The 14,011-nt window shown below is 52.5% G+C and overlaps 1 protein-coding gene across 14 annotated transcripts in view; it reads left to right on the forward strand.

The window, feature by feature from the left end:
* Positions 1-2,226: 2,226 nt before the first annotated feature.
* LOC118542827 (cell adhesion molecule CEACAM1-like) overlaps positions 2,227-14,011 on the forward strand; it is a 47,514-nt gene continuing 35,729 nt past the window's right edge. For 4 of the 14 annotated variants that reach the window (XM_078063163.1, XM_078063167.1, XM_078063162.1 and 1 more), the window contains exons 1-6: positions 2,229-2,427; positions 3,220-3,576; positions 7,176-7,454; positions 7,833-8,087; positions 9,673-9,951; positions 13,405-13,525. In XM_078063163.1, coding sequence (XP_077919289.1) covers positions 2,364-2,427; positions 3,220-3,576; positions 7,176-7,454; positions 7,833-8,087; positions 9,673-9,951; positions 13,405-13,525 — 1,355 coding nt within the window. In that variant the 5' untranslated portion in view covers positions 2,229-2,363. Of the gene's footprint in view, positions 2,428-3,219; positions 3,577-7,175; positions 7,455-7,832; positions 8,088-9,672; positions 9,952-12,162; positions 12,440-13,404; positions 13,526-14,011 lie in introns of those variants that run through there. The other 10 variants (XM_078063159.1, XM_078063161.1, XM_078063174.1 and 7 more) reach the window with 9 other exon arrangements.

Raw genomic sequence — 14,011 nt, forward strand, 5'->3', positions numbered from 1 at the left:
TGGGTGGGCAGCCTGTGTCCTTCCTCTTCTCTCAGAGATCTGACCTGCCACAAATTCTGCATCACCACCCCAGATGCAGTTACTACCAGGGGAGTTCAGAGCCCTACACTGACCTCCAAACACGTCCAGAGGCAAGTCCTCATCCTGAGGGCCCCTGGTCTGTGGGGACACCTGCTATGTCTCCCTGAAAATTTCTCAGTAGCCCAAGGAATCCTGGAGAATGAGGGGAATGTCCCGGGCAGGCAGAACAGAAGAATCCAGGATGTGCCTGTGTTTCCCCGGGGCTGAGGGTCTCCTCCCCTTTCATAGACGCAGCCCTGGGATCCCTCAGCTGACTCTCCGGGTGGAGCCGCCCCAGCTCCTGATTCCTGTGGGGAGACCTAGAGCAGAGCAGAGACAGGGACACAGATGACTTGGAAGGAATCTCCCTAGTGCTGTGATGGGGAGACAGAGCATTGTGGTGTTCAGCCTCCCAGGCTGGTGCCTTTTCTACAAAGTCTCAAAAGACCCCTACAAGGTCATTCCTTGAAATCTCGAGGACAGAGAGCTCCTGCTGAGGGAGCACCATCCCTCTGGGTGGACAATTCTCCTGACACAGGATCAGGAATCTTCTGAATACTGCCTGTCCTCTCCCTGGGCTCACCCTGCCCTGGGATGCAGTCAGGCAGAGCAGGACCCAGGCTGACCAGTCCCTCACCTCTGCCCAGGGCTCCCGGCCCACACACATCCTTGGGAGCCGGGTCAGCTCACACTTCCCTGGTGCAGCCCCCAGCATCGCCTCCAGGGGCCGACATAGGAACATGCAGACAACACAGGAAATTAAACCCTGAAGCTGGCTTTGGCTAAGGAGGTGGAGAAGGAGCCTGGTTTCCATCCCTTTCTCCAACAGACCCTTCTGGATCCCTCCCACGTGCCAGTTCTGTCCTGCCCACTCCTTCTAGAGCCCTAGGAGCACGCTGATATGACAAGGGTCCCTGTGCAGCCCTCGCTCATTGCCTGGTACCACCCATGGGGGAGGCAGGGTGACCACGGGAAAGTCCCCCAGGCAGAGCACACAGGCTGCCCAGGACGCTCAGGGGCACATGGACAGTCTCTGGGCCACATTTCAGCCAACAGACACGGAGAGGGAGGGTCTCCTCAAAACCTACCCTTTTGAGGACCAGGGAGCCCCAGCCACCTGAACTCCCACCACCTCCTCTCTTCCCAGGACATGCAGGAAACCCCCATTGCGCCTGGGAACTGAGCTCTTGAGACACCTGGTCCTGGGTCTCTGTCCTTGGAAGCAGAGGCCAGGCTGGGGACACCCAGGGATGCGCCGTGGGTCCCTCACCAGTAATCACCCAGCCTGCCCCTTTCTCACCCCCCAAGAGTTATCTCTGGGATCTTGCTGCCAGGAGTCAATCCAACCTCCCCAGACCTTTGAGAACACTGGGGAGACCGGTGCCCAGCTGGGCTTCTCTGATACAACAGAAATAATCCCCTGGATTTGGGGACCTGGGGCTCTGTGTGGTGCCCATAGACTCAAGGCCAGGACTCAGCAGAGGAGAAGGGAGAAGGGCCATCCTGTAAGGGAACCGGGTCCCCCTCAGTCTGGCTATTCAGAGTGTGCTCCCCTTGGGCAGGACGATCAGCATCACCTGGGAGCTTGTTAGAGGCAGACTCTGGGGTCCACACCACACCTGCTGAGTCAGAATGTGCATTTTCACAGGGTCTGCAGACCCTCTGTGGGCTCAGAAGAGGGAGAGGTGGCCCCACCCCCACATCATGGGGTCTCAGCCTGGCTGGGCACCTGCTGAAGCAGCATTTCTGGGTGTCACCTGGGCATCCACAGTCTTGATAAAGTTCCACAGGTGATTCCAGTGCACAGTGGGGGTGACATCCCTGTGACATGTTCCTGAGGCAGCCCCCAGGCTCCTGCTCTGAAGAGAAAGCCACACGGGGAGGAGAGAGGGCTGTGAGACTGCTGACCCTGCACCTTGACCCCAGCTGTGGGGGTCACCGGACCCCAACGCCACAGGCTTGTGCTTGTCCAAACAAGGGCGTGTGCGCGCTCTCGCATATGGTGGGAAAGCACAGCTGAAGACGGAGAGGCCTCAGCAGTTCCCAGGGAACCGCAATGTAGACAGAAATGAAAGGGGGAGGAAGGAGACAAGGGAGTCAGGAGGGAGGGGAGAGGCGGGGCCCTGGCAGAGACCCCGCCCCCAGCCCACATGACCCCGCCCAGCGCTCCTGCCCCCAGAGGCCGCTCAGCTCAGAGGGAGGGAGGACGGCAGAGCTGACAGGACAGGCCGGCAGTGCTCCTGAGCGTTTCTGGAGCAGAAGCTCTTCCCCCAGAGGGAGGGACGGACCGGGCAGCAGGCACCATGGAGCCCCCGTCAGCCCCTCCCCGAGGAGGACGCGTCCCCTGGCAGGAGGTCCTGCTGGCAGGTGAGAGGGATGATCCCCTGCGAGGGGGCGGGAGGATGGGAGAGAGAGGCTGGCTGGGGTCTCCCGGGGAGGACAGGGCTCTGAGAGGGGACAGGGGAGCAGGGCAGGACGGGGGAGCCGGCTCAGCGACGGGAAAATCTCATGATCTGGAAGTGGGGAGCCAAGGGCTGTTTCCCAAGTTACTCATCACTGAGGACTGAATTCTGAAAACTGGTAACAACAACCAGGGACCCTAAACACTGCCCTTTCCCACCAACCTGAGATCTTGACAGACAAACGCCAGACTTGGAGGGCCCTGGGGCCACATTCATTGAGCCCCGGGTATTTACAGCCTGCCCCACCCCTGGGCTACAGCACAGATCAGACGAGTCCCTGCCCTCCCCGAGCTCAGTTCTATGGGGAGGAAGACAGACACGCAGAGACATCTAGAATGTGATGTCAGGTCCTGATAAGCACCAGGAAGGGAAAGGTCAGAGTGTGAAGACAGAGGGTCTTTAGAGGAGGTGCTCAGGGCAGACCTCTCCCCAGGACCCCCTGAGTGGGAGCAGGTATCTGAGGGCAGGGAGGGAGTGAGCGACAGACATGTGAGGAAGAGCGTTCTAAACAGAGAAAATTAAGTTCAGAGGCGCTGAAGTAGTGTGGTCATGCTGCTGACCTTGACCAGCAGGAGACACACACTCATACACACACCCCGAGGCTGGGGGATTAGGACCTGCTCCTTCTCCAGGGTCCCAGCTTTCCCTCCCAACACATGGGTCCAAACACTGATCCGTCTCCTCCCTTCCCTCCTAGTCTCACTCCTAACCTTCTGGAACCCGCCCACCACTGCCCAAGTCACTGTGGAATCGGTGCCGCCCAGTGTTGCTGAAGGGAAGGATGTTCTTCTGCGAGTCAACAATCTGCCTGGGGATCCTATAGGCTATGGCTGGTTCCGAGGGGAAACTGTAGAGCCCAGCGGTATTGTATCATATGCAGTAGACACAAATGTAACAACCCCAGGGCCTGCACACAGCGGCAGAGAGACAATATACCCCAATGGATCCCTGCTGTTCCAGAACATCACCCTGAACGACACAGGACACTACACCTTACAAATCACAAAGAGAGATGTTGTAACTGAACAAGTAACAGGACAGCTGCGCGTATTCCGTGAGTAATTCCTCTCTCACCTCTGGTGTTGGGTGGGGTGAATTCTACTTCACACAACAGGATTCACAGGCCGGGCCTGGGCCTCCATCCCCTTCTCTGCATTATGTTTTGTTGGGAGGAGGGATGGTTCAAGCATTTAGTGCAGGACACACACAGTGGAGACAAACTTCCTAAGATCAGAATTCCCTTCCTGGATTCCAGCCCCAGCAGACATTTGCTGCAAAGAGAAGGACCAGTCTGACAGGAGTAACTCAGCAGAGGGAGACAGATTCAGTCCAACCCCTTGGGCTCCTTCCCATGACCATGAGTGTGAGAAAGACCCTGCGGGGCTCAGTCAGGGCCAGGCCTGAGGGACCCATGGGATCCTCACAGAGAAGCTCAGCCCAGAAAGCCTCTGCCCAGGCCCCTGTCTCAGGGCTCCTGACTCCAGTGACTGTGGGGAGTCCATGCCAGACTTGGGTTTTGGCTTCCTGGCAGGGGACTTGGGAGCAAGGTTTCCTGGCTGCCTGAGTCCTGAGGTTCCTGAGCTGGTCACCAGACTCGGCACCAAGAGCCACATCTGGGGAGGGGCAGAGCCTGGTCCTTCACCTGAGACTTGGGGTGGACAGCAGAGATAGGCAAGGTCCCTGGGCCACTGTCTGACTGCCCTGGGGGATAGGAGACCCCGGAGGAAGGTCAGCACCCCCAGGGAGGAACAGAGGAGAGAAGATGCTCCTGGCAGCAAGTCCTGCACCAGGATCGGGCCCAGGGAACCATCTCTCATGGAGGCAAGTGACAGTTTATCTGGGCAGCTCCTCTATACCAAGCCTTAGGTCAGGTAATTGTGAAAGATTTAAGGTTAATTACAGACAACACAGCAAGCCTGAGACCATTTACTTGATTTTATTGAGGGGAAACAGAGGCACAGGGCGATGCAGACATTGAATCAGAGTCACACAGGCAGATCACAATCCTACAAGGTCTGTCTGCAGGTAGAGGCCTGTCTCTCCACCCAGGGGGCCTTATCAGGCATCTATGGACCCTGAGACCAGCTGTGGGATCAGACCTTTCTTCTTAGGGATCCACAGCTCAAGGTAGATGTTCTGTCTGGGAAGTGAGAGCAAATGCAGAATTAATGTTTTTACTCAAGAACTAAATTCATCAACGACCAGAGTCAGTTGGGGAATGCCCAGGCCTCCCCTCAGGTGGCCAATCCACAGCTCCTGCGTCAGACTTGGAATCGCTTATTGTTTCCTGATGTGCTGATGGCATCCCACTAGAGTGTAAGGGAAAGGACTCTGCCCTCTCCTCCCGACTGCATACCCCTAACCGGCACAGGGCCCAACAACTCAATTGCTCTTCCATGAAGGAGGGAAGGAATGAATGAATGATTCCCAATCTCTTCAGAGTCTGGTCCCTGGATGCAGAATTCTAGGAGGTTCTAGCCACACCTGTTCCCTGTCCCTCCAGGGGCTGAGACCCATGTTCTATCCCTCTGACCACCAGCCCCTCAGGCCACTGCCAGAGAGTCTCATGAGGACTGTGGTGTTGCTCAGCTATGGGAGGATCCTGCCCCTGGGTCAACTGTGGGCTCTTAGTGCCCGGAGTCTTTGAGGTCACTTGTAACCCTCAGTGCTCACAGCCTGGGACATTTCTGGCTCTCTTCTCCGTCCATGTCCCTCATCTTCCTCCTCCTCCTCCTTTCCAGCTGGGACTACCCCTGCTGTGCACAGCCTCCTTTACCCTTAAGCCTTGCCTGGATTCTTCTGCTAACACCTGTGGCCCGGCCTTCCCTCCCAGGCAACAGTAAAGGACACAGAATTCGAGCAGCATCCTCTGGCGGGCTCCATCAGGAGCCAGTTTCCCCAGGTCACCAGGAGAGCGAGCTTTCACGGTGCCCTCATCCAGGGCTCTTTCCCTCCGTGACGCCATCAAGTGGAACACACCACATGACAAGGACATGTGACCCCTTGATCTACTCTCTACATGACTCCAGCAGGGAGTCAAAGGCAGAAGGGGCAGGTCTGCGGTCCCCAAAAGCTCGTGGGCTCATCTCATGCCTTTTAATCCTGACTCATGTCCTCGTCCTGGTGAGGCTCTCGTTCTTCCCAGTGGTTCCCCAGACCCTCCCACGGTGGGGCTGGCCAGGCCCTGCGCCTTCTGACTGGTTCACTGCCTATTTCACACACATACATGGGTGCTATTGAGGACGCCTTTACCATAGGGTGGAACCCTCTCACATAGTGAGATCCACCAGTTCCTGTCCTTTCACTTAGATGCTGCCCAATTTGGGTAAATTGGATCAAACTTGTGTTTCCTGAGGTCAAAAGAAAGCCACATACAAGCATTGGGTTTCTTTCCATTCTGACTGTAGAAATTGCTGGCAGGGACTTTCTTTCCTAAATTTACTAACATAACGCATATCATTTCTACTAATTTGGTATCATTCCTCCCTTTATATAACAGAGGCACCTCAGACTTTCCCGATCAATTCTGTTTCTTAACAGGATTCACTTGTCTTTCTCTACCCAGGGAGTCACTGATTTCAAACCCACTATAACATCTTCCTTCATTCATCATGTGATCCTGGTTGGACTGCAGAACTTGGTCTACAACATATTGTGCTCCCTAGGGAGACATTCCTCCAGAAACGGGTTTTAGATTTTTCGGGTATTAATACTGAGTTTCACATGGAAACCATTTAATTTCTCAAATTTCTATCTCATAACTGTGTTTACAAATGGTCCATGAAGGCCAGACACCCTCCCACCACCCCTCCACCTCCCACCAGTCACCCCTTCTGCATTTGAAACACCCACTTGTATTTCAGGAAAGACCAGCATGGTCCTCATTGGCCTCTGCAGTGGGAAAAGAGACTTTAAAGACTGAGGGCAGAGCACATAGTTCTCTGCCAAAGCCAGCCAGGCCCTGCCTGTCCCCCTCACTCTTTTCTGGATCATTTCTAGTCCTGACTCTGCTCCACCACTGTCTCAGGTCAGTCACCATGGAACACCTGGGCGGAACTGTCCTACTTCATGGCCCTGCAGCCTGAGTGCTGGACTGACCTCCAGGCTTGCCCCTGGTGTCCCCTGGTATTACTTCTGCTCAAATACCCGCTTCCAGGCCATGCTGTCCAGTGTTCTCCAGGCTTATGAGCTCTGGGAAGGCCCATCATTGCCCATCTCCAGGACAACCCTGGAAACAAGGCCTCAAGGAGAACACCTGTAGGTTGACTGGTGTTAGGTCTGTGCAGTAGAAAGGACCTCAGCACCTACACTTTCCAGGCGTGGCCTCTGAGGTTGGTCAGACAGTCAGTTGGTCAGGGAAGAACCAGGAGAGGCCCAGGGTGGTCTCTGACTTTGTCCTGTGTCTTCCACAACCAAACCCTGATGTTTCTTTGACCTGAGAAGACTTGTGCTTGCTCTCAGACAGAGAGCAGGTGGCCTGTGTTCTCCGAGCGCTCAGATCCTCTTGCATTTGTCTTGAGCTACACAGACCTGCCTTATTCTTTGAAGGACTCAGGTTGGCTGAGAGGTGAGAGATGCCAACTCTGATTCGAGATGCCTGCGGAGGAATCACAGGTACCACCCAGGGCAATGTTCTTTCTGTTGTCTGCACAGCGGAGTTACCCAAACCCAACATCGCAAGCAACAACTCCGATCCCGTGGAGAATGTGGATTCTGTTGTATTAACGTGTGAACCTCAGACTCAGAGCACAAGCTACCTGTGGTCAGTAAACAATGAGAGCCTCCCGGCCAGCACCAGGCTGCAGCTGTCCCTGGACAACAGGACTCTCACTATACACGGTGTCACAAGGAATGACACAGGACCCTATGAGTGTGAAACTCAGAACCCAGTGAGTGCCGGTCGTAGTGACCCATTCACCCTGAATGTTCTCTGTGAGTAACTTCCCTTCCTACCTGGCCCGGGCTGCCAGCCCAAATCCACATGCCGGGGGCCAGGCCACATCCATCCTACTGGGGTCCGAGTCCATGACTCTCAGCTGGACCCCCAGGCTGGCCATGGCTTCTTGTCCCAGGCAAACCTGGGCAGGCCCAGCCTAAGCCAAGACTGGGAGGGGACAGGCTGCTTCTCCCTGAGAGGGGAAACAGGTGAATGTCTCAGACCCAGGCTCAGTGAACACAGGGTGCCTCTACTGGAACTTTTGAAAATGAGGTTGGGACCCAGCTCAGAGGGACACTGTGGCCCTAATACAGACCAGGAGCTTCGGTTTCCCTCGGATTGCATCACCTGTGCCTTTATTCTGTTTGCTCCAGATGGCCCGGACGCCCCCACCATTTCCCCACCAGACTCCTATTACCACCCAGGGGCCAACCTCAGTCTCTCCTGCCACGCAGCCTCTAACCCGCCCGCACAGTATTCTTGGTTTATCAATGGGAGGCCCCAGCCACTCACACAGGAGCTCTTTATCCCCAGCATGACTGCAAATGATGGTGGATCGTATACCTGCCTCGCCTATAACTCTGGCACTCGCCTCAGTAAGACCACAGTCAAGACTATCACAGTCTCTGGTAAGTGGATCCCTGGAGCATCTGCACCGACGGCTGTGGTGAAGGTCTGTCTGGCTTTCAGCAAAGAGCCTAGAAGTTATTTCCCATTTGCTTATGTCACAAGCAAATCCCAAATCTGTCCTGTACTCTCCCATTACATGTCTGCAGACGCTTCCTCCCCTTGCTCTCTGATTTCTCATGGCAGACCTTGGGTCCAGCTGGAATGTGGGAATAGGGTTCTCTCAGCCCCAGAAAGCCCCCTATGGTGGTGGGGGCTTACAGAGGGAGAAGGAAGGTCCTTTGCTCCTGGCTGGCCCTACTGACTGACTCTGCTCTGAGTTCATCTGCGCTGGGACAGGAGCATATGGAGAAGTACAGGTGAAGCCTGTCTTCAATCTGGCCAAACTGGGCTACCAGTTGTGCCAGAGCCTCCCTCACGTGAGGCCGCGGGGAAATGGGCAGGAGCAAGCCCTGAGGCAGACCCTCTGACTGTGTCAGGCTCTGAAGTCCACCAGTTCTATAATCCTGCGTGACACCAGTACGTTTACACTTAAGGACAGCAGTGAATAATGGTAGATGCCCCCACGAAGTCCCTTCATGGGACAGAAGGAGCAGTGCCAAAAGTATATATTTATACCTACAGCTAAGAGGACCAGCCTTCTGTTAAAACTGTGACCACTACTCTAAAGATTTCCTCCCTGTAATATGCAATCCACAGGCCAGGAAGTACAAGTCTGATTCCGACTGAGAAGCCCTTTAGATTGGAACTTCTCCAGGTCCTAAGCTCACAAAGACTGGCTGGGCCGTTCTCTTTTTTCTTTTTCTTTCTTTCTTTCTTTCTTTTCTTTCTTTCTTTCTTTCTTTCTTTCTTTCTTTCTTTCTTTCTTTCTTTCTTTCTTTCTTTCTTTCTTTCTTTCTTTTCTTTCTTCTTTCTTTCTTTCTTTCTCTTTCTTTCAAGATTTTTTATTTATTTATTTGACAGAGAGACACAGCGAGATAGGGAACACAAGCAGGGGGAGTGGGAGAGGGAGAAGCAGGCCTCCCGCAGAGCAGGGAGCCCAATGAGGGGCTCGACCCAGGACCCCAGGATCATGACCTGAGCCGAAGGCAGACGCTTAATGACTGAGCCACCCAGGTGCCCCCCATTCTCATTTTCTAATAAATTCTTTAATAAAAGGGAAATGCCTTCCCTTTCTATGTAAAGCTACCATACTAGAGAAGGGGCCTGACCTTTTAGGAAAAGAAAGCTCGGAACGGGTTGCAAGAAAGCCACTGGGTAAAAAATTCCACCTGATGATGAGGATGCGGGACATGTGGCCTTGGAAGAGGTTCCTGGTGCTGACACTACAGAGATGTCCGGGCAGAGCAGACACAGGACTGAGGGCCAGAAGGGAACTGAAGGGTCAGAGGGGGAGGTACAGCCCTCTCCTTACAGATCGTCACCTGAACAAAGACACTCATCCTTCTGCAGGCAGTAGGGCCATCCTCTGGGGCACCTTTACAGAGCTCGCTGGGGCCCTCGGAGTGGCTGGCATCTCAGAGGAGGGAGTGTGACCCAAGGCCCCAGGCCCATTCTCATTCCATTACCTCCTGTGTTTCCCCACAGAGCTACTGGCCCAGCCCTCTCTCCATGCCAGCAACACCACAGTCACAGGAAATAAGGACTCTGTGGTCCTCACCTGCTCCACAAATAACACTGGGGTCTCCATCGGGTGGCTCTTCAATGGCCAGAGTCTAAAGCTCACAGAGAGGATGAAGCTGTCCCAGGACAACAGCACCCTCACCATAGACCCTGTCAGGAAGGAGGATGCCGGGAATTACCAGTGTGAGGTCTCCAACCCAGGCAGTTCCAGTCAAAGTGACCCTGTCCAACTGGCTGTGGAAGGTAACGGACACCTTGCCCCTTGTTACACCTTCCTGGGAAGATTCCTCTACTAGTGATGTGCAAAACTGATAGAAGTCACAGAGGCCAGAAGAGCAGAATAGAATCAAGAGACCATTTCAGTAAACAGAATGGCAGAGTGGTTATGAGCTAAGTCTCTGAATCAGATATACTCAGTTTCTTATCCTAGGTCTGGCATTTACTGTGTGACCTTACACAAGATTCCTTTTTTCTTCTGTTAACCATTTTTTTATGTGGTAAAATATACATAAGGTTTATCATTTTAACCGTTTTAAGTTTTCAGTTCAGTAGCATTAGTACATCTGTATTGTTGTGCAACCATCACCACCATCCATTAAACAGTAACTTCCTACTCCCAATTTTAACCCCAGTAACCACCATCCTACTAACTGTCTCTATGAATGTGACTATTCTAAGATTAAGTGGAATCATAACAATATTTATTTTTTTGTTTGTCTGGATTTTTTCACTTAGCATAACGTCTTCAGGGTTCATCCATGTAGTAGTGCGTGTCAGAATTTCATTTCTTTTTTAAGGCTGAATAATATTCCCTCGTGTGTATGTATCACATTCTGTTTATCATTTATCTGTCTATGAACTTTTGGGTTTTTTCCACTTTTTGGCTGCTATAAATAATGCTGCTGTGAACGTGGGTGTACAAATATCTACTGAAATCCCTGCTCTTTTTTTTTAAAGATTTTTTTATTGTTATGTTAATCCCCATACATTACATCATTAGTTTTAGATGTAGTGTTCCATGATTCATTGTTTGTGCATAACACCCAGTGCTCCATGCAGAACGTGCCCTCCTCAATACCCATCACCAGGCTAACCCATCCTCCCACCCCCCTCCCCTCTAGAACCCTCAGTTTGTTTTTCAGAGTCCATCGTCTCTCATAGTTCGTCTACCCCTCCGATTTCCCCCCTTCATTCTTCCCCTCCTGCTATCTTCTTCTTCTTCTTTTTTTTTTCTTAACATATATTGCATTATTTGTTTCAGAGGTACAGATCTGAGATTCAACAGTCTTGCACAATTCACAGCGCTTACCAGAGCACGTACCCTCCCCCGTGTCTATCACCCAGTCACCCCATCCCTCCCACCCCACCCCCCACTCCAGCAACCCTCAGTTTGTTTCCTGAGATTAAGAATTCCTCATATCAGTGAGGTCATATTGAAATCCCTGCTTTCAGTTCACTGGGGCATAGACCCAGAAGTGGAGTTGCTCCATCAAATGGTAATTCTTTATTCAATTTTTTGATGAACTGCCGTACCAGTTCCACAGTGGCTGCACCATTTACAGTCCCACCAGCAAATACAAAGAAGTTCCAACTTCTCCACATCCTCGCCAACACTTGTTTTCTGTTTCGTTTTGTTTTTAATAATAGTCATCTTAATGGGCATGAGGTGATATCTCATTGTGGTTTTTATCTACATTTCCCTGATCACGAGTGATGTTGAGCATCTTTTCATGTGCCTGTTGGATCTGGATGTCTTCTTTGGAGAAATGTCTGTTCAAGTCCTCTGCCCATTTTTTTTTTTTTTTAAGATTTTATTTATTTACTTGACAGAGAGAGACACAGCGAGAGAAGAAACACAAGCAGGGGGAGTGGGAGAGGGAGAAGCAGGCCTCCCACAGAGCAGGGAGCCCAATGAGGGGCTCGATCCCAGGACCCCGGGATCATGACCTGAGCCAAAGGCAGACGCTTAATGACTGAGCCACCCAGGTGCCCCCCATTTTCATTTTCTAATAAATTCTTTAATAAAAGGGAAATGCCTTCCCTTTCTATGTAAAGCTACCATACTAGAGAAGGGGCCTGACCTTTTAGGAAAAGAAAGCTCTAGGAAAGGGTCGCAAGAAAGCCACTGGGTAAAAAATTCCACCTGATGATGAGGATGCTGGACATGCGGCCTTGGAAGAGGTTCCTGGTGCTGGTGCTACACAGATGTCCGGGCAGAGCAGACACAGGACTGAGGGCCAGAAGGGAACTGGAGGGTCAGAGCGGGAGGTACAGCCCTCTCCTTACAGATCGTCACCTGAACAAAGACACTCATCCTTCTGCAGGCAGCAGGGCCATCTTCTGAGGCACCTTTACAGAGCTCGCTGGGGCCCTCGGAGTGGCTGGCATCTCAGAGGAAGGAGTGTGACCCAAGGCCCCAGGCCCATTCTCATTCCATCACCTGTTTCCTCACAGAGCCAGTGGCCCGGCCCTCTCCATGCCAACAACACCACAGTCACAGGAAATAAGGACTCTGTGGTCCTCACCTGCTCCACAAATAACACTGGGGTCTCCATCCACTGGTTTTTCAATGGCCAGAGTCTAAAGCTCATGGAGAGAATGAAGCTGTCCCAGGACAACAGCACCCTCACCATATGCCCTGTCAGGAGAGAGAATGCTGGGAATTTTCAGTGTGAGGTCTCCTAACTAGTCAGTTCTGGCAAAAGTGACCCCATCAGGCTGGATATGAGCTGTGAGTGACCCTCGACCTCTCCCTCTTCCCTGTATATTTTACTGGCAGGGGGTGTGAAATGGATGCAGGCCTGGAGGAGGTGGGAGCCACCTTCACCTTCAGAGCCTCTAGGGCAATGTGGATAAAATCCCTGGAATTAGACTAATCTTGTTAGCATCTTGGTTCTGATATGTACCAGCTATTGGAACTCGGGCAAGATGCTCTACCTCCTGAGCCTCAGTCTCCTCATCTGTAAAACTGGAAAGAACAGCTGGGTCTTAGGGCTGTTGTGAGGGTTGTTAATATGAGTTCATGAGATGAAATCCTGAGACAGCATCATACACAGATTCAGGCTCAATCAAATTTAGCAGCTATTGTCCTTTTGATACTAATGTTTTTGTTACTAGCTATGTGTCGGGGATTTGGGATTAAGTGTTGTCTGATTACGTTCCAGCTCGGTGACCTGCACTGATTTACTGAAGCCCTTTACATACTCAGATGCTCATTTTGCACAGTGGGGATGACACCTGGCCCCCTCATTGACAGGGAAGCAGCAGATGAGATAAACATAAAGTATTTCCCATGTGCCTGGCACAGGGCCAACCTCAAAAGCAGTCAGCTAATGCTATTCTCTTTAATTAGTGTTGAGTGAACAGGTAAGGGCCTCCCTCTAAGAACATTGATAGAAATGGAAAGGAAGACCCAGGGGAAGAGGCATAATGTGAGAGGAAAATGAACAGGACCCTGGCACTGGCCCCGGGGTGAGGGGACAATGTGAAGAATGAAGCAAGTCCAGGGTTTCACTGTGAGGAACAGAAATGATGCAGCGGTCAAGGGGGTGGGGACATTGTGGTGAGAAAACACACACCACCCAGACCTCAGTGGCCTTTCCTTCCTCCCTAACCAGGCCCTTCCCCCACGGCCCCTCCTGCCTTCCCCAGATTTGACTTGAGACTCATTCCCCTCCCTTTTTCTTCTTATTTCAGATGAAAGAAGCACCACAGGCCTCCCTGTGGGGTTCATCATTGGCATTGCAGTCGGGGTCCTGGTCGGACTGGCACTGGCGGCCGCCCTGGGTTGTCTCCTGTTCCACACAAGGACTGGAAGGTACGATGGCATTTCCCAGAAGCTGATCCTGTCCCCCAGCTGACCCCTGGCCAGCAGGGGACCCCATCCTGACCTAGGATTCTGGGCTGGCTCTTCCAGGCCTCCCAACTGCCCCCTGGATTTTCCCTCTTATTCCATCTGGCTCCTTCCTCACCAGCTGCTGACCAGGGTCTTCTTTCCAAGCTTCCTCGGTTTTAAATTAGGGACAACTAGGGAACAGCCCCTCAGGGTTGTCTGCATTCATGTGGCAAACCTACAGCTGTGCTCAGAGGACTAAGTACTCAGTAAACAGCACCTCCCATGGTTTATTTAAGTCCACACGCCCTGTGAGGGGGAGTTGCAGCTTCAGGAACTGAGGCTGGTCCTGGTCAGGGTCACAGAAAGGAGAGTGGAAGATCCTGACAGGCCAGGTGGGATCATCCTCCAAATGGCAGATGCGTGAACCACAGTCCCTGTTGTGTGAGAGCAGAGAACCTGGGTTCGGCC

The sequence above is a fragment of the Halichoerus grypus genome, chromosome 15 (assembly GCF_964656455.1).
Source record: "Halichoerus grypus chromosome 15, mHalGry1.hap1.1, whole genome shotgun sequence".
NCBI classification, from domain to species: Eukaryota; Metazoa; Chordata; class Mammalia; order Carnivora; family Phocidae; genus Halichoerus; species Halichoerus grypus.